General features: G+C 41.2%; 1 protein-coding gene across 3 annotated transcripts; it reads right to left on the reverse strand.

The window, feature by feature from the left end:
- Positions 1–625: 625 nt before the first annotated feature.
- On the reverse strand, positions 626–14299 carry LOC124069990 (apoptotic chromatin condensation inducer in the nucleus-like). 3 transcript variants are annotated; one of them, XM_046409564.1, is made up of 7 exons: positions 13926–14296; positions 9482–10657; positions 7699–7913; positions 5813–6022; positions 3737–4299; positions 3358–3449; positions 626–2378 (listed from the first exon to the last, which is right to left on the reverse strand). In XM_046409564.1, exons 1-7 carry the CDS (start codon positions 14055–14057, stop codon positions 2286–2288), a joined length of 2481 nt encoding a protein of 826 aa, XP_046265520.1. In that variant the 5' UTR covers positions 14058–14296; the 3' UTR covers positions 626–2285. The 3 variants fall into 3 exon arrangements, with proteins under 3 accessions (XP_046265520.1, XP_046265521.1, XP_046265522.1); XM_046409565.1 differs by having other exon boundaries at positions 626–2453; XM_046409566.1 differs by lacking the exon at positions 5813–6022 and having other exon boundaries at positions 13926–14299.
- Positions 14300–20150: the final 5851 nt, after the last annotated feature.

Here is a 20150-nt window from a genome sequence, read left to right on the forward strand (position 1 = left end):
GGAACGGCACCAGGAAGCCATTTTGACATAGTGGCCAAACCATGTAATTACATCATGTGTCGCCCACTAGCTCAAAAAGAAGATGAAAAGACTTGTGATAATTTGGTCCATTTGGTTCAATGAAATTTTAAAAATGTTGAAGAGCCACACCATTAAATCATTTTAAACTCAAGGCTAAACAAGACGTTAACGGCCCAGCTGGAGGAAGTATCTAGTGCACACAAGCTATGGACCCCACAGTGTGGAGGCTACGTGGAAGAGCTGAATAATTTTTCACCTGCAAAGTTGATGTTTTTTGGCTCATGCACCAGCAGCTTTCATAGGAATAAACAGTAAACAGGCTCTGCCAGTTTTTCCCTTAATATATCCATGACACCACTCAGACTGGGCAGCTATTCACTGCGGGTAGGAAATGTAAGCTACTCTGCATCTCTGCTTGTGTGCTCCTTCTCTCATGACCCCCCCGTCTGTCAATATCTCTCCCTCTCTCTCAACCCAACCGGTCAAGGCAGATGGCCGCCCATCTTGAGCCGGGATCTGCTCCGAGGTTTCTGCCTTCTAAAAGGCAGTTTTTCCTCGCCACTGTCGCCAAGTGCTTGCTCAAGGGGGAATGTTTGGTTCTCTGTATTACAAAGTTGAATTAAAGAGTTTGGTCTAGACCTGCTCTAATTGGAAAGTGGCATCAGATAACTTTTGTTGTGAATTGGCGCCATATAAATAAACTGAATTGAACTGAATAGCCCCAAATGGAACGTGCTTGTGTGAGTTGGCTGGTTTCTCTCCTTTCTTCTTATAATCGGTATGCTAATGAGATATGGTCATTTACCTACGGGATAACTGTGGATTTTTTGGTGAAGTGAAACATACAAAACAGGACTTCTCCTTAGTTTGCACAGCATAGACTGAATGTGGACCCATTCACTTTTCAGTCTGACCACAGAAGTTCTCAGATGTCACAGAATTTCTTTTCAATAGAATATCAGAGCCTGTATATTTCTTTAGTCAATAATTGCTGCCTTGACAAATGGCTACTTCTATTTGATGTTTGGTTTGTGTGTGTCTGGGCATGTTTAATGTTAGGTAGCTAGCTGAGCTCAGGTTCAACTTATGCCATTGCTGGTTTTGTGTAAAACATCAACTGCTTTCATTAAAAATGTACATGCTGACGAAGGAGTGAAGAAAACTAGCAAGGTGTGCAACTTTGAAACTACAATATTATCAAAAAATAGGGCATATTTCCATTTTCCACTTTAATTATGAGAAGCCCACAAAACTATATGCCACTCTTATACTCTATCTTGGTGACAAATGTCTTCCTCAGGCAAAAACTACTCTGTGCAACTGTGACCCAAATAGTGTTTGGTTAGCAGCCGTTTAGCCAACATGGCTGACACGCAAACCTGGGACATCCAAACTCTCTTAATCAATGGCTCGTTATAACATTCCACTAAGGCAGTGATTTTCAAAGTCTGGGTTGGCACTTTTTAAAATACATGAATTGAACGCAATATGTAAAATTATTTTTGCATATACTTTCTCAAATCTCTATGCATAGCTACAACATTTTGAAATAAATGCTGTATCCTGTCACTTTAAAATATATACTAAATTAATATCTAAAATGAAAGTGTGATTGCCCAGAAAAAGTTTGAAAATCACTGCATTACAGTCAGTCAAAAAAAAATCAATACATATCAATTGTACTAGTACCACAATTGAATAACATCCAGACACCAAAGTGCAGTGAATATTAAATATTTAAGGAGTATAGTGCAGATTTTGACATGTGCTCTGAAAGATTAGCTAAAATATAAGTGGTGTTATTATGATTGCAATTTATACTCACTTATTATTGTAATACACCTGGGAATGGTGCCTAGAAGTCCACAGAGTTATTATATATAAGAAAAATATCCAAACTGTGACACGACCGGCAGTTTCATTGTGTCATACAGTCACACTGTTTCATCATGACATCATGCAAAAGACCAATCTGATTTCAAAACAGGACTCCTCAACTTTTCCAGCCATTGAAACAGTTTGGAAACTCAAACTAGGTAATTAATCTTCATCTCTGAAACCAGACTCATTGGAAGAAGCGGTACTCTCCTCACGCGGAATCCCATGGAAACATTCATCCATTTGTTCTAACCTATAGTTCTGACAAACATTGCAGTCGACAATGACTGCTAACAGAGAAGAACTGTTTGAGTTACCTGAACAGAACGAGTAAGATTTAATATTGGCTTTAAAATGGCTGACGGTTTAGCGTTGTCATTTGTTGCTCACTCCTTCTTCTGATTGGCTAACAGGGAGGCCTCCCATCGCTGCGCCATGGTGTTCTGTCGTCGCGGCACGGAGGAGAGGGAAGGGGGAAACTGGAGGGAGGTGGAGAATCAGCTAAAACACCGGAGCTGAGATTATTGGATAGATGGATGGATGGATAGATGGATCTATGGATGGATGGATGAATGGATGGTTTCATGGTTGGATGGATTATCAGATGAGTGGATAGATGATTGATGATGGGAAAAAAGAGTTGGAAGGATTATTGGAATAATGAATGCGAGAGTGATTGGCAGATGAAAAAATTAGGTGAATAATGAATACATTTGCTAAATTGTGAACTAAAAAAATTAATCAGTCCAACTGATTAACAAATCAGAAAGTTCACAATGAATAAAGGTAACAAATGAATGAATGAGTGAAGGAAGAAAACAATTACCCAACATGAAAATTGCAAAAGAAAAAAATTGAATATGATTTTCTTGCCATGTATTGATACACAAAACAGTCAAATACAGTTACAGCTACAGTGTAACAGTATACAGTCCAAAAGTTTATACCTGTATGTCTGTATCAGGAAGGATGTTAAATCTTAAATTATTACTGCAGTTGAACAAAATATTACTATAATAAATTTAAATGTTTCTTCATTGGTATATGTGTGCATATGTATATGTGTATATGTGTGGTATATGAATGTGTAATTGAAGCTGCACTCACTGGATCAATATGGATTCTTTTAGTGTTGAACTTAGTAGATCATTTAGCAGCTAAGGATTTTTCTTAGGAGTTGGCAGAGACCAAAACGGAGACAAAAATGGAGTTAATGTTGGATTGACGTCGATCAGATGAGCCAAAAAATGACTCAAAATAAATTAGGCTGTCACTTTGTCTGTTAGCTGTATAATAAGTCACCTGCTTGCTTATACATTCCCCAGAACAACTTTAATACCATGTTTTGCTGTTGATAAAATCTCTTGTTGCACTGACCCCCATTGTGGCTATAATTCAATTAGACTGTAGCTAGACTTTGTATGTGTTTATGTACTATATGTGTATGTGTCAGCCAACCTTATGATCACAAGACAAACTGGATCGTTCCATTTTTCGGGTCCTGGAAGGGGATGATGGGGAGGAGACACATTTGTCTGGAACTTCTGGCACTGGAATAAAAACAAAGACAGTTAAAAGACCAATCTATCAGACAGGGGGAAATAATTATCTTGTCCTTTTATCATTTAATATGGTATGGATTGAGTTAATTTCATCAAATAGAAGCAGCGGTTCATTTGGTTGATTCTCAGTTATTTGAAAACTTCATGACCTCTTTTGATAAATGACTTTGAAATTGAATCATTTCAGCTGAACTACACTGCAAAAGGGTTGTTTCTAGGATGTTGTTCATGTCCTTACATATGTTTCTGATGTTTGGAAAAGTGACTCCACCTACCATTGTAACTGATGTTATCGTTGAGGCCCGGAGACACCAGCACAGTATCATATCTCTCTCTCCCTCTCCTCCACTCCTCCTCCCTCCTCCTCCTCCACATCTCCTCTCTCTGCCTCCGCCACTCCTCCTCCCTCTGCCTCACGATGCGGATCTCCTGCTCCACCAGCGACTGGCTGCTGAGTGAACGTAGCTTAAAAAAGGGATTTGATGAGAAAGTGCTCTCCTGGGCTTCTACTGACACCGGGGCAGAGCTTAGGCAGAACTCAGAAGCGCTACGAATGATCAGATTTGAGGTTTCCACTACAATAACGTTGGCAGAGGGAACCGTATCTACGCTTGTTGGCCAATCAGAGAGGCCTCCGATGGCAGAGGACAGTAGGCGGTTCCTGGAGGTGGAGCTTGAGCAGTCCGGCTCCAAGATAATGACATTATTGGCTGTCATTTCATGGTAGACAGATCGGGGAAGGGAAGAGGAGCAGGAAGGGGATGGGGAGATGGACAAGGTAGGGGTACGGCAGGCTGGAGGTCTGGGTGGAGATCGTCCTGTTTGCAGGGTGGATGGTCTGAACACAAAACAACAGAAAAGTAATAAGTTTCATTTTGGCTCAGTTTGCCTGGTTCACAGTAGAAGGAAACAATGTTTTATCTATATAGACCTTTGAATTCTTATACTGCATAATCCTCCATGAATCCATCCATTGTCTATCACAGTTTATCCTGTGCATAGTGGCAGGGAGCTGGAGCCTATCCCAGGTGACTTTGGGTGAGAGCCTGGGTACACCCTGGACTAGTCACCAGTTCACCACAGGGCTGACATATGGAAACAAACAAACCATTCATGCTCATATTCACACCTACATGCAGTCATCAGTGGACCTAACCTGCATGTCTTTGGACTGTGGGAGGAAGCCAGGGGACCCAGAGGGAACCCACGCAGGCACAGGGAGAACGTATAAGCTCCAAACACAAAGATCCTAACCACTGCACCGCTGTGCTGCCCCTGTACAATCCTATTTTTTAATATTTTGTGTAATATTACATATTTTTAAAGTTGCCCTCTTTTTTTTACATTAACAGTGGATCAAAGGGATTTATGTGATATTAAAGGTTTTGCTCATAGTGCCAAACCAATGAGAATTATCACGTACTACACAGTTTGCCTCAGCTCTGAGATTTCAACCTTTTTAGCTTATAGTGTTGGTTTTACAGCATACACATGCTGCTCTCAAAGGCGTTTTTATGATGTATCATATTTTCCCACAGCTTTTGGACTAATGTCAGGTTAATTACTTACAATATAGAGTATTTATCTTATCATATCTTAGATCAGATATGATTTTAATACAAACCTGATACTACAGGCACAATATATTTATCTCTACTTCTTTAAAGTTCTTTTAGTTGTATTGTATTCATATCCCGGGGCCTCATTTATAAAACTATGTGGAGAATCCAAACTAAATGTTTGCAAGAAGAAGATGAAAAATGGAGGTGGAGGTTAGAAAACACATGCTGTTAATTCTTCCACTGATGTAGTCCTCTAGCAGTGTGAGGACAGTGTGGGTCTCTGCATCCATCCTGCAGTATTACACACCAGAGTTAGCACACTATTCATGTTCACAGCAGTCTGACTGCTTCACACTTTACCAAATGACTGCAGCAATCAGTGGTATCGTGGGATGTCATTTGGAAACAATTAATTGCTATATTAATCCTTATTTATTGAAGTTTTCATGTAAATAATGAATTAAACTTTTTAACTTTAGTACAAATATTAGCACCAAAATATATTTAAAATTATAATTATAAAATGAATTATAATTATTGATGCATTACTGTAATATGTTCATCAGTTGAAGCTGGTAAAGGTGGTTTAATCACTTCATATATTTGGGTAGTTTGGGGGATCAGTATTTTATTTTGTGGTATGAAGGATGGTTGGTGTTGCTCAGAAGATAGAGTGCATGTTCCATGTTCTGCAGTTTTCCGGTGGTTAAAATATACAGCTGGTGTTCAATGGCTCATTGGCTTGAAGTGTAGCAGAAGAACAACATGACCATGTTTATTTTTGGTTACCTGGGTATAGTCAAGCCCTGAGCAATCATCCCCCTCTCCCTGCGGTGCCGTTCCTCTCTCTCTAGAGTCAGTCGGATCTCTCTCTCCACCGCAGTCTCTGGCTCCTCCAGGGGGCTGCGGTATGACGAGTCATCCAGCCCTGAGTCCTCTGAACTTGGAGACAGGGTGGAGGACAGGGGGGGCTCCCGAGGCACTGAAGGATGGATCTCCCTTTGAGAGGACAGGAGGTAACCCAGCTTAAGTTAAGCCAACAAGACACAAAAATTGTGCCTTCATTTGTTTTGTAGCGTGAATTTTCAGAACATGTTGGAAATTTGTGCATTTCTCTTTTGAATAAACTTTCTTTTGATCCACATGTGACCAACATGTACACTGCAGTGTTTTACCTGCCACTATGGTGATAGACAGGAGGTTAAAATCAGTGTGTGTGTTTGTGTGTGTGTGTGGAGGGGTGGGGGTGGGTGTGGGCCAAAACATCAAGGGGTTGCCAGTGGACTGCTAACAACCATTTGTGGTGTCAACACAGAAGTATAGATGAACATCCACAGGGGACATTTGGTGTCAGATTTATCACTGTGAATTTACTTTATAAGGGCTCCAAAAAATGGTACAGTGGTTGCTGTCACCCCACAGCAAGTGGTTCCAGGTTCCAGTCCGGGTCTGGGCCCTTCTGTGAGGAGTTTGCATGTTCTCCCTGTGCCTGCGTGGGTTTTCTCTGGGTACAATCCCGTAAACATGCACATTAGGTTAATTGGCTACTCTACGTTGCCCTTAGGCGTGAGTGTGTTTGTGCGTCAGCCCTGTGATTGACACTGGTGACCAGTTCAGGGTGAACCCCACCTCTCGCCCGTAGTCAGCTGGGATGGGCTCCAGCCCCCCGGTGACCCTGCATGGATAAATTGGGTATAGAAAATGAATGGATGGATGATAGATGGAATATTCATAACAACTGCCCTCTACAGGTTGAAACTTGGGTATTGCAATTGAATTTTGTGAGCGGCTGATCTGAAAATGAACAGATGGATGAATGGTCTCCAAAAAAGACACGGCAGTTTAAAGCTAGATTACAAAGGGATTTGATTGCCTCGTTGGGATGGTTAATATTTAACTTATGGGCAAAACAAAGCAAGTCTGTTACACCCAGTATTCCAGAGATGTTTGACATTACTAACTTTATGCCGTATACAATAGGGTTGACCCCAGGGTTAACTTCTATAGTGTCCAGTATGTCCGATTTTCCTCAGCAGTGCTGTTCAACACGTGGTGGTGAGACAAATCCGTGCACACAGATCAGCTGTGCTGCAACTAGCAATTATTTTCGTAATCAATAATCAACAATTAAGTAATAAAAATTTCAGAAAACTGTAAAAAAAAAAAAAACAAATGCTCATCATAACTTCCTCAAGCCAAATGAGACGTCCTCAAATGTCTTTTTTCAACTAATAGTGCGGAGTCTAAATATATTCAGTTTACTATTACTTAAGGCCAAAAAATGCAATAAGATCTCACATTGAAGAAGTTGGAAGCAGAGAATACGTGCTCATTTTGCTTGAAAGATCAAAATCAAAATCAAAATTTTATGTTCTGATATATTAAATCATATGCATAAAAAAAGAGTCCTGGTAATGGGATAATGTCAATGGGAGTTTTTTTTTTCTTAGAAGTTATGAGAAATAAGTTAAAAAAGAGGCCGTTTGTTGAGTCTCATTCCAGGCTGTCAAACACTGACCAACCAACAAGTGCTTACAACATGAGAAGTGACCTAAAAATGATTAGTTTCAGTCAAAACATTTTAAATAGCATGAATAAAATATGTATTTCTCGACTCATTGTTTCATAAATGAGCTGAAATGTTTCTGTGAGTCAGCAGCTGCAGTATTTCCTACCTGTGTTTGAGTCGGGGGCTGCGGGTAGGTGGGTACAGTGAAGTGTGAGTGCCCTGGAAGCTTCCCTGAGCTCTGAGCCCCGGTTTGGGGATTGGCTGACCTTTTACCTCCTCCTCCATCTTCTTCCACTGCTGGCGAGCCATCAGAAAGTCCACATGCTCAGTGGAGACATTTTCACTGAGGGTGTCCTGCTGGACACAGAAATCTCCAGGAACCTGACAGGAAAGTTAAGGCCCAGAATTAGATTACTGAACATAAGAATGATGGGTGATGTTAACAGTCTCAAACTATGAACATCTGAAGGAACCAAAAGCTTTTGAATACACATACAAAATTACTTTTAAACAGACTGAATTAAGTCTCAACTGTGGTACCTTCATAACAGCTTTCCAGAAAAGAAGATAGAATATGAATTTATAACCAAAGCATTAGAGGAGTCGCATCATGTAGCCAATTATCGGACAGAATTACACTATCAGTTACGGGCAACCCTAACAGATACAGTATATGGACAAAAATATTGGGACATCACACCAACAGGGACTTTAATGACATCACATTCTAAACACACAAACAGCTTTGCAGCTATAACAGCTTCCACTGTTCTGGAGAGGCTTTCCACAAGATTGTTGGCTCTGTGGAAATTTTTTGCCCATTCATGTAGTTTGAGCATTGGTCAGGCACTGTTGTTAGACAAAAAGGCCTGGCTTGCAATCTCTGTTCAAGTTCATCCCAAAGGTGTTGGATGGGGTTGAGGTCAGGACTCTGTGTGGGCCAGTCAAGTTCTTCCACACCAAACTCATCCAGCCATGTTTTTATGGACTTTGCTTTGTGCACTGGGGCACAGTCATGCTGGAATAGAAAAGGGCCTTCAACAAACTGTTGCCACAGGTTGGAAGCATAGCGTTGTCCAAAATGTCTTGGAAGCATTTAGATTTCCCTTCACTGGAAGTAAAGGGCCGAGCCCAAGCCCTGAAAAACAACCCCATACCACACCTCAGTTCAGCTATAGAGGTGCAATGTGTACCTGTTTACACATTAACAATCTTAATATCCATTTATAAGTCTGAGGTGTGGTTGTATTTTGGATTTTAGAATGCTGAGGGTAACTTGACTATAGATTTCTGCGGAACCTGCAGAAATAAAATCACAGTGAAAGTGGCAACACTGTGTGACCACCACAAATGCAAGGGAAATTAAGTTTCATCTCCATGACTGATATGAATACTTCAGAAGGGGAAAATGTTATGGTTTGATAATATCTTGTCAATAATAAAAGCTTTCAGTGTTACCTGTTCTTTGAAAACAACAAACCATTAACTAAAATGAATTCAGTATGTGTTCAGTGACCTTTTTTTTGTGCGTGGGACTTTTTTCCCTTGTGCCATGGTATTGAAAGATGTACATAAGTATTGTTTTTATGCTAGTATTATATCAATGATAAACCTGTGGTATCGTGAAAACCTTACAGACGTGTGATCTATGATATCACATTTAACTAAATATATTTATTTATCAACAATAAAATAACAAATATTATCATTATGTTCTGTGCAAATTCTCCCCCAAGAAAATCGAATCAGCTTCTTTAACATTCACCACCAAACCTTCACACCCTGACTTTCCACCTTGACACATAAAGGTCACACTACTTCCTGGACTGGCATGGAACACTAATGCGTGATTCCTAGGGTTACTAAACTGAGAATAAAATACCACTGACGTAAGCATGAAACTTCCTGTGGCAAAATAAACTGTGTTCCAGAGTGGGGGGGGGTCTTACCCTCCTGTCAGGGTCTGTGGAGCTGGCTGTAGAACTGACAGAAGGAGACCGCAGGAAAAGGTCTCTCCTTGTCCTCATCTGCTCTTCATCTTCGCCATCATCTTCCCTGTCTCTGGTCCTCTCCTCCTGCTCCTTCTCTACTTCCTCCTCTCTCTGCTCCTCTGTCTCTATTTCTGCCTCCATTCTGTCCTCATTCTCTCTTTCTCTCTCTTCTTCCTTGCTCTGTCCATCACTATCATGAATCCCTTCACATGCTGCTTCCTGGTTGGTGACATCACAAGGTGCAAAGGCCACCCATTCCTCCCCTGCGTCGCTGTCCGAGTACACAATAGCCAGCTCAGCTTGGAGGCAGTCGCTAAGGTGACTGTCGCTAAGGTCATCTCTGTTGCCGGGGTCGTGACCCCAGGCCTCCTGCAACATGGTCACTGCAGGCGGCTCTGAAGAGTCAGAGGTGACAATCGGGGGCTCGGATGACGGACACACTGAGCTGTCGGAAATGAAGAGGAGTTCTGCCAGAGCACCATCTTTCATCTCTCCCACATTCTCTCCTTCCTCTTCTTCTGGTTCTTCTCTTCCTCCATCTTCTCTCTCTGTTTCTTTAATCCCTCCTTCCTCACTCTCTATTTTTACTTCCTCACTGTCTTCTGCCTTAGTTTCTCTTCTCTCCCGTTCTTCCCTCTCTCTTGCTCCTTGACTACCACGTTCTGCCTCTGTTTGTCCTCTCCCTTCATCGTCTACTTCTGTTTCTCCTCTTCCCACATTTTCCCCCTCCACTCCTCCTCTCTCTGTCTTTAGTCCCCCTTCGCTATCGCCCACTTCTTCCCTTCCCCTCTGTTCTCCAATCTCAAAAACAAGATAGTCACACTCATCTCCATCTGTTTTTCCTCTTTCTGCCTCTGCTGCCTTGTCTTCCTCCTGCTCATCCATGATTGGCTGCTGACTCCCATGGACCTCTGGGTAATGGAGTTCCTCAACTTCCTGACTATGCCAGCTAACCAGATTTTCTCTTTCCAGGTCAGTTAGTGGTGGTGATGAGCTGATTTCCATGGTAACTGGATCCGTTGGCTGTATTGGGGTTGAAGAGTTGTTGGCAGGGGTACTGTTGCCGGAGCTGCCGTTGCTGTGGTTACCGTCCGTTAGCTCAGCTGTGGTCCTCCTTAGCCCAGCTGTGGCTCTCTGCGGACACAAACACTTAATTACATCCTGCCAACCTGGTTACAGCCTCAGTACTAATATATTCTAAACATGTATGTGTATGGACGTATGTCTCTCCCAGGAAAGAATATTTGGCACTAAGACAATATTTTTAAGTCCATCCATTTTCTACACCTCTTATCCATCAGGGTCACGGGGGAGCTGGAGCCTATCCCAGCTAACTACGGGCGAGAGGCGGGGTACACCCTGGACTGGTCGCCAGCCAATCGCAGGGCTGACACACAAAGACAAACAACCACACACTCTCACACTCACACTCACACCTATTGGCAATGTGGAGTAGCCCATTAACCTAATGTGCATGTTTTTGGGATTGTGGGAGGAAGCCGGAGTACCCGGAGAAAACCCACGCAGGCATAGGGAGAACATGCAAGAAGGGCCCAGACCGGGATTCGAATCCTCTTGCCACAGTGCTAATCACTGCACCACAGTGCTGCAATATGTGTATTTATTCTTTTTATTCTTTTTGAATGCTCATCCTTCCCTTATTCTTTGCATGCTTTGCACCCTCTATATTCTGTTGCTGCTGTAACACTGTAATTTCCCAGTAATGGGACTAATAAAGGATTATTATAAGGAAAATTGTGACGATTAAGTGAAGTGAATTGAAGTTCATCTTATCTTATCTTATTATACAATCGAAATAAATGGAATTAAACATCACACAATGTTGATTTAAAGGGAGATTGTAGGTCAAAAATGTGAGATAATTTTATCATTCTGATTTAGTAAATTAAATGTTTGAACAACTGAATGATACAAAAAAATGATAAGAGGCTGACTTATGAGATATTTATCTCATAATTCTTAAGTTAAAATTGTCACTTATTAACTCATACTTTCGGATGGCTTTCACCGTACAACTGGATTCACCTCTGTTTATTTTTATCCTTCTTAACTTTTCATCTTTTCTCTTCATGACAGAAATGGCCTTCCATAAACAATCACATTTAAACCTAGAACTTAAATTGTCCTTTTATGCCTGGGCGTGCTACATATTGATAATAATAGTGACTGGACCTGAAAAATTGGGAAAACTGAAAAAATACTGCTATAGTGCCATAAGTAAGGAACAAACGTGGTTTTATTTGGAATATATTTTCAAAAAAAGCACAAAAAAACTTAATTAAAGAAGAAACAATTCTATATACATATAGACACACTCAACCAAGTCATATACAATCTGCACTGTAGATTAAAGCAGCATGCCCTGGAAATATTTGATGGGCTGAATTCACGCCTTCACATTGTTACCATGGTGGCAATGCGTTGGCTGTGAGTGGGTTTGCAGATTATTATGGTCTGTCGTTCCAGGCATGTGTTGGTGACAGATGGGGGTGTTGCTATGGTAACCCTAAGTATAGATGCAGAGGCAGAAAAGCTGCTAAAATCATTTCTTTTTCAGTTAAGTCCCAATTTGTGACTAGATCTAACTAATCACATATTATACAGCAAACGTTCTCAGTCTTCTTGCTTACACTTCTTGAGCTACATGATAGTTTAACCAGTGTGATGAGACAACAGATGTGCAGGAGTTATAAAATATGACTAAAATATCAAAATATGAAAAGTGTCAAAACCTCCCAAAACCATGCTTGTTAACCTCAAGACATTTACATTGACTGACAAACACAAGAGCTAAAAAAAACGACTGTAGAAGGGACCCAGCACTGGAAGAATAAATTAGAGCACTTATGAAAAGATTAGTAATGCTTCCACATCAGGAAACACTGAATGACTGCCAAAGCATCAGCACCATGCCAGCAGCTTTCAGTTTTTAGACACTGAGTGACGCATTCTTCATGCACAGCCCGACTGGTTTATGTGCACAAACCAGAAAGCAGAATATGTCACTGGATTGTTTCGTGTTGGTCAGCGCATGAAGGAGCGTCACATTTCAAAGGATGTTGTCCTTCTTTAAATCCGTTTTTCACTAAGCCAAAGTTAAATCATGTCAAAAAACAAAAAACAAAAAAAAACAAGTACAGTCCCTTTCAAGCCATATCTCTATTTTTAGACAAGGCGTATAAATTTAATCTCCTTTGGACTGAAACCCTCAATTAACTGTGATGACAAGGCTCAGTAGGCATTATCTTGGAACAGTTTTCATTTCAAGTACACCACACAGCTGATGTTTAACAGTTCTGTTCATCACTCAGACGTCGGGATGGACGAAAGCACCTTTCACTCGGCTGTCATAAGTAAAACAAAATGTAAGTTCAAACATAACGCTGCAAACGCAATCGGCGAGCAGACTTTATGAGCATAAAACACGAAACATTTTCATTAGAGGACGTAAAGGACATTTGATGACAGTGCACAGATGCTTCTGCAGTCAATCAGTTTATTCTCAATGTAGCCAAATCTTCAATTCTTCAGAGAGGTCACAGCATATGGGGAAGGACTGAAGAGCTTTGAGTTATGGAGCAGAGCTCAGCTCTAATCCACGCTTCCTATCACCGCCTGCCTGGAACTGAACCAATGACCTTTTGGATTATGGGCAGACCTCTCTCCCCTCCGTCAACTGGACCACTTCACTTTGAACTTTGGATGGAAAAATGTATAAAATTGGGTTTTCATATGGAATTAAATTGCCTCTAAAGTGAATTCATTTCTGGTCTCAAACCTTCATTTGCCCCTCATCAACATCTGGAGGCAGCATCATCAGCATCATTTAATCAGACACCTCCCTCTCTCTCTCTGTGTGTGTGTGTGTGTGTGTGTGTGTGTGTGTGGTGGGGGATTACAGAGCAGCTTTAGGCATCATGTGTTTTGATCGAAGATGAGGAATAAGTGAAGACATGTCAGTAAGCATTCAACAATTCACTATTCTGTTCTCTTCAGTCATATCGCTTACGTTCTGTGGTAGTTACGTTGTAATGATAATATTATGTTTGCTACACCATCGCATTATGACTATTCAGTGCGATGGCTGCTGAGCCAAATGCGTTATATAAGACAGCATCCTAAAATCGGGCTCCGCACCAAAACCGTGACAGATAAGCGCGCATACAGAAGCCAAGAAAACCGGGCTTTGATGGTAGCTCGAGCTAAGCCAAAGCCTCGCGCAGACACCTCGCGCAAAGTGGTGGCCGCCAAAAACGTCTCCTAAATCTCCACCGCACGAAGAAGAGGAGGCCATAAACCCCGGGAAAAGTGTTCTTGTTTATGTTTTAAAAACACAAAGACGTTGTTGACGGGTTGATTGATTTTTTTTTTGTTTACCTACCAACAGTTTCCAGCACAGCAGCCAAAACGAGATCATCTCCAGGCGGCCGCGGCGCGCGCATTCCTCCCTACCTCTCCCCAACGGCAGCGCGAGCAGCCAGGCGGCCACCCGCTGGCGCGAGGAGGGACGCATACAGGCTGGCGGCTGCGGTGCGTGTGTTTGTGCGGATGGTGGAGAGAGGCAGAGAGTGACGAGAGAGAGAGAGAGAGAGAGAGAGGAAGGATATATCGACCTGTGATATTATGTTGCCGGTGAATTAGAGCAGAAGAGATAAATCTGTATTGGCAGACTATTGTTCATCTCTCTCTCTCCCTCTCTCTCTCTCTCTCTCTCTCTCTCTACTGTATCCCTGACTCTGCACCCTCCTCTCTCTTTCTCATCCTGCACGCGCGTGCCGCATCCGGCGGCCCTCCAGCCTCCAACACTGTAAAAGATGGCCATCCTAACAAGTAGGCTAGGCCTATAGGGATGCAACATTAACTCAATTCACCGTTTAATTGGAGGAGTTGTAGTGACGCCGGGATGTGGTACACTCTTAACAGGCCCACAACAAAATGAAGGAGGTAGTGCCTAAGAATATTCCCAGCATTTTTAATGTGTTATAATGAGATCATTTATATTGGTGTTATATTTTAGACTTGGGAAGGAAGCAAGTTTTATTTTAAAACACATTATGGTCAGGAGGATGTTGCTGCTATGCTCTGGCTATGTAGCTCGATTTACTTGGCTGCAACTTAGATGCCAGCTTACAAGTGCAATATGTCATCTAGTAAGAATGTAAATAAATAAATAAGTAGAAGGGAACTGAAACTGTTTGCTGATTCCAAGGGTCAGTTACTATCACAGTTTACAGGAAGTTGGCAAACTCTCAGTAATTATACTGATGCATCAGTTCTTGATGTTTTTTACTCAAAGCACATCAAGTGCAGTCTTCCACACACACGTGTTCATAGCATATAACACAAAGCAAACTCACTAGTTAGTGTAACAAAAACCACCAAATGTGGCAACATTCCTCAGTTCAACCACCAATGCGCCATGACAGTTAAAACAAACCGTTTAGCAAACTTCAGCGCACCATACTCTATTTCACGTCTCTTGTTGAGTTGCAGTCTTAGATTCCTTCAACCAAATAAGAAAAACTGAGCTCATTTTGTCTGTAAATAACATATGACGTGTATGAACATGACCAGCAGCTTGAGCTGCAGCAGCGGCTGTGTCACACAGCTCACAGAGGCCACTGAGATACTTTAAAACCCTCAAAGCCTGATAGCAGCACTTTGTGTCTAAATGTGTACGTTTTTTATGGAGTCATAACTCAAATCTCATAGATCAAAGACCGAAGGTGACCATCAATTCCCGATGACATCGTTGTCTGATGATAATCCCATACGAACATCCAAAAAATCCAACAGTGCAGGATTTCATATTTCAAGACTTCACATTTCAAATGCTAACATTTGATGCATTTGTGCAAACGCTGAGTGTAGTCGTTGCCTGGAGTGGACAAACCTGCTCGTTGTCACAGGATGAATAAACCATTAAAATTTATGTGCCTAAATTTGTACTTTACCTTCTTCTTTCATGGCTTCCTCTTTTACCCCTCCTCTAACTCCTTTCCTTTCCTCTCCTTTCCTTTCCTTTGCTTTCCTGTTGTAGTGCCTCTTTCTCCTCCTGCCCTTGTCCTTACATCAGTTATAAAACCTTCTTGCCATTGTTGAGAGAATAGATGGATGACATGAAATGACCCTGCTGGTTGATTCATAACCTTTAACACCGACTGACAGACAGTTATGTCATTTGTGTGTGTGTGTGTGTGTGTGTGTGAGAGAGAGAGAGCAAAGACAGTGTTTGTGAGCTAGGTGAACTGACGTGAGGTTCCAGTGTCTGGACACTACATCACATCTGGCTGAACAGACTCAAACACACACACACACACACAGACACACAACAAAGGACTGGGTGCCAGCCACCCTGAATGAGGACAACAGATTAGGGATACAGACAGACAGACAGACAGACAGACAGACAGAAGAACAGGAAGAGAGGGAGATGAGTGGTTCAGCCGTCACTACGGAAAGCAAAGCCCAGATGTGACCTTCAGATGAGAAATCATTATTGAACTGCCACCAAACTAGACTGCTCATGTAATGACTTGGGCTTTAATCTGGTGACAGTCTGCTCTCAGTCCTTCATAGTAAATAAAAACTTGAATGTCCTAGACAGTTCTGGGACTATTTTTAAATGGAGTATTGTCTGAAGTTTATATGAAATTAGAGATGACAGTAGGTGTCATTATGTGTATGTGGGTAAATTCTGACTGACGTCCCTGAAATGTGTTGTATAAGCAACAAACAGAGCTGACCCAGGATCAGGACCAAGCACATCCTTCATCTCTGTCTCTGTGTTTTTATATGTACTGATATGGGTTGGTATGGTAAAGGATGGGGATTAAACGTGCTGATGGTTGGTATTTCTTGTCAGAAGACAGTGGAATTGCTTTAATAAATAAAGCTGCTGCTTCACTGCCCTTCCTGGGTTAAAGCCACGTGTCACCTCAATCAGAGATGTCACAGCAGGTGTTGGTTTCTACAGGAGCTGTCACAGACTGCACCTGCTTCAACTAATCTCTCAAAATTCAAAATCGAATAGTCCAGAACCCGAACCCAAGTTCTGCAGTTTAAATGAAATAATATGTATTTTCAGGATTTATTTATTTTTTTATTTTTTTCAAATATGATTTTCCAATCTGACACTCTGCCAACAGGACAAAGGGACAATGTTGTTTGTCAATGTCTTATGAAACCATTTCAAATGGCCTTCACTAAAATGAACCGTTTTCTGGTTGGATATAGTTCAGTTAAAAAGGGAAGAGATGTGATGCAAATTTTAATCAAATTTCCAAACAAATCTGCAAAAGAAAGTGTAAATTTGTGGGTATTTCCATGCACTACTGTTATGTGAATGTTAGGATTTGGGTGCATTGAGATAAACAGTTGGTGGCTTTAATAATCCAGTCAGGTGCCATCAAATCATGCTGAAGCAGAGTAGTTAAAAGAGCAGCAGCTAAACCTCATACTAAGCCAAAGACTGACAGAAATATGGCATCTCTGTTTGCTCCATGTGTTAATCTGAGGAAGGCTACAGTCACTCCGCTCAGCCGGTTTTTGAATCTGTACTGAAGCAGTCCTGACTCATTCACCAGGTCTGTTCTCATTTCACTTTGAAGAATTCTGCTTTCATTGACAGGCTACGTTGCAAAAAGTTGCATTTTGCTAAAACAAACAAAAGACCTCTTTATCAGCAGACATTTGAATGCAGTATAGGAAGAAAAGCACAGGATGGATCCAACAACACTGATGATGGCTTCTTTCCAGTGAAGACCAGTCATCATGTCCCCACACAGCACACGGGCAATCAGCTTCTTTGTTGCTTTAGAAGAGGATGTCAAAGGTCACTAACCATGATGAGATCCAGTCTTCAGTCAACAGTTCCATATATGGATGTAGTCCTACTTTTCTGTGACATATCCAAATGTGTTTCAGTCACTACATTGCTTGTAGTGTGTTTTTTTTTTCCCCAACAGTGTAAATCATTATAGGCTCTTCTGACTAGTAGATGAAAGACAAGGTCACAGCTAGATGACACTGTGATGCGCGCTCACACACTCACTTCCTTTCACCCTGTGTCCACATCAGCAGTGTTTCCTGTATTCCTCATGCACAGATCGATTGAGCCATGGGATAAAATAATGCATGAATTTACCCCTCAGGTTAAGAGACAAAGGCATTCAGTTAAATAAGCTTTTCTATTCCACATGATGCATTATAATCACACCTGGTGCTCATACTAATATTGCATGGGTATTCTGCAAATTTAATCAGAGACCACCATGCTGCTGTTAATGCTGTTTCCCCAAGGCACTTTGCATGATTTGCCCTGTTAACTGTAGTCGCACATAACATTAGGATGGCATGAATAAACATGACTTGGCAAGATGAATCAATCAACTTGAGAAATATTGCTAAACATGTTCTAAACCCAGACGTTAAGACTTGAAAAACCCATCAAAGTAAACACATCTCTCAGTGTGCTTCAGAAGATAAATGATCAAAGGCACATTTTAACCACAGTTAGCGATTTCCTACATTTACCAGAATGCCTGTTGGCAACCACTAGACAAGACAACTTTATTTGTACAGCCCATTTTTACAAGCAGTTTGTCTCAAAGGGCTTAACATAACATCAGCAACATCCTCTGCCCTTCGACCCTCACTGGAGACCAAAGACTGTTACGTTGGGTCAACTTTGTGCACCGGAAGGATGGAGACAATCACGCCTGACCCTGACAACTGACGTTCAGTTAGGCAGTTTCAGGACTGGCGTCTAAAAGCCTTATAAAGTGTTTGATTTGCTGGATTCAATATTATTCATTGTGTGAGTGTTTAAAGACAGCCTCCAGCTGCAGGTCAATGTTCTGCAGAAACCTTGTGTTTATGCTTCCCAGAGTTTTATCCCTGATTTGGTTTTGACTTCAGCATTCTTCTTAATGAATAGATCACACACCTGGATGACATCTGTGTTATTTCTCCCTCTACAGGCATCACAACTCGATTGCTGAGCCTCACAACAGAACTCCTTGGATGGAAAAGGCAAGAATATAGCAACCTCCTGTTCAAACAGTGAAAAACTTTTAGCAGTTACTAATTTCTACTTTTGTCGCTGTCTCTCATAGCCCTCAGAAAAAATTTCAAGACAGAAGACATAAGGTGAGTGATGCCTTACCTGCTGTTCCAGCTGTTAAAGTGGTGTGAGGTTAACTGGTTTCACTGGTTTCAAAGCAAATGACGGTTGTGTTTCTTTTCCTACAGCACTGTGGTTCTCTTCTCACTTATATTATTCCTGTCTTTCCCCTTTATATCCCCCGACTCTCTCTCTCTCTCTCTCTCTATCCTGCTCTCTTTCATGCACACATCTCAGTGCCAGCGGGGTGCATATTGAGTGTGTGTGGGCAGCAACCAATCAGAAAACAGCAGCTTTAGCGACATTTGTGGCACACACATGTTCAGCCTTGCGCTCTCACACTAACACACTTATTATAGGACATATAGGCATTCACAATACTCTCTCCCTCTCTCTCTATCTCACACACACAAGTAAACCACATCTGTCATCTGCGACCATCTTATCCGACCTTTCAGGGGATTAGTGTGTTTTTATTTTTTTGACACTGAAACTCATCTAGATAATTTCCTATGCTTGCTGACTGTCTACTCGCATATGTTGTTGCACCGTCGTGATTTTGTGTGTGGTGTCTTTGCAGTTCAACAGTTCTTGTGTTTCACATCAGGCATGTAAAAGCTGCAGTTTTTGTGATATCATACTGATTTACATGAAATGTCCCGTGGGGGTAAGAATGTTATGTAATATACTGATGTGTGATGTGATGTCACACCAATGTAGTGCTTGTACTCAGAACAGTTACAGAGAATAAAACAACACTGGGAACATCACATGAAATATGTATATATATATATATATATATATATAGAGAGAGAGAGAGAGGGAAAAGCTTCAATGTTCATTGCGATACTAATAAAGTTGATTTCGTTGGTTGAACAGATGCAGACAGTGGTGTACTCTATCATGGTGTACTCGCTCATTCCTATTTAGTAGCCTCAATATGCCTCTGACCTCAAGCCCCCAGATGAACTCTGTTTTTTTTTTTTTTTTTTTTACATCAAAGTAGCCAATCCAGATGTTTTGGAGGTGGGAAGCTAATTGTTGTACAGTGCAATGTGGGGTTTTTTCTGCAGCTTTCACCTGGGGGTAAAAATGTGTCATTTTTGAAAATAAAATGACACTGAATAAAGTGAAATAAATAAAATCTTAAAATATTTTTGTTATGAATAACATCTGTTTTTCTGCCCAGGAAACTACAATTACAAAGGACTAGTTTTAGTTTAGTTTAGTTGAAGCCTAGTTTCTCCTAAACACTCAGCCATGTCACTTTCTATTGTCCCATGTTTTCTGGTGCATTTGTAACATTGAACATGATACAACAGAACAAAAAAAAAAAAAAATAGAAAGGCAAACCCGACTATACTGTCACTGGGAAAGGAATCAAGCAGCCTTTTTTTTGTGAGCTTAACAGTCAACAATGAGAGCATAGTTCAAGTAAATGACTGCTGTAGACTAATTTGCTGATTTAAAATGTTCTTTAAT

Source organism: Scatophagus argus, chromosome 13, assembly GCF_020382885.2.
Source record: "Scatophagus argus isolate fScaArg1 chromosome 13, fScaArg1.pri, whole genome shotgun sequence".
NCBI lineage: Eukaryota > Metazoa > Chordata > Actinopteri > Scatophagidae > Scatophagus > Scatophagus argus.

Bases quoted from the DNA above. Each gene is read 5' to 3' on its own strand.
- LOC124069990 (XM_046409564.1), bottom strand. From the start codon at position 14,057: ATGCGTCCCTCCTCGCGCCAGCGGGTGGCCGCCTGGCTGCTCGCGCTG. The intron at 3,450-3,736 runs GTAGGTGGAGTC...TTTTTATTCCAG, and splicing joins CGATAACATCAGTTACAATG to TGCCAGAAGTTCCAGACAAA. The intron at 2,379-3,357 runs GTTGGCTGACAC...ACCTCCCTCCAG, and splicing joins GTTTGTCTTGTGATCATAAG to TTTCCCCCTTCCCTCTCCTC.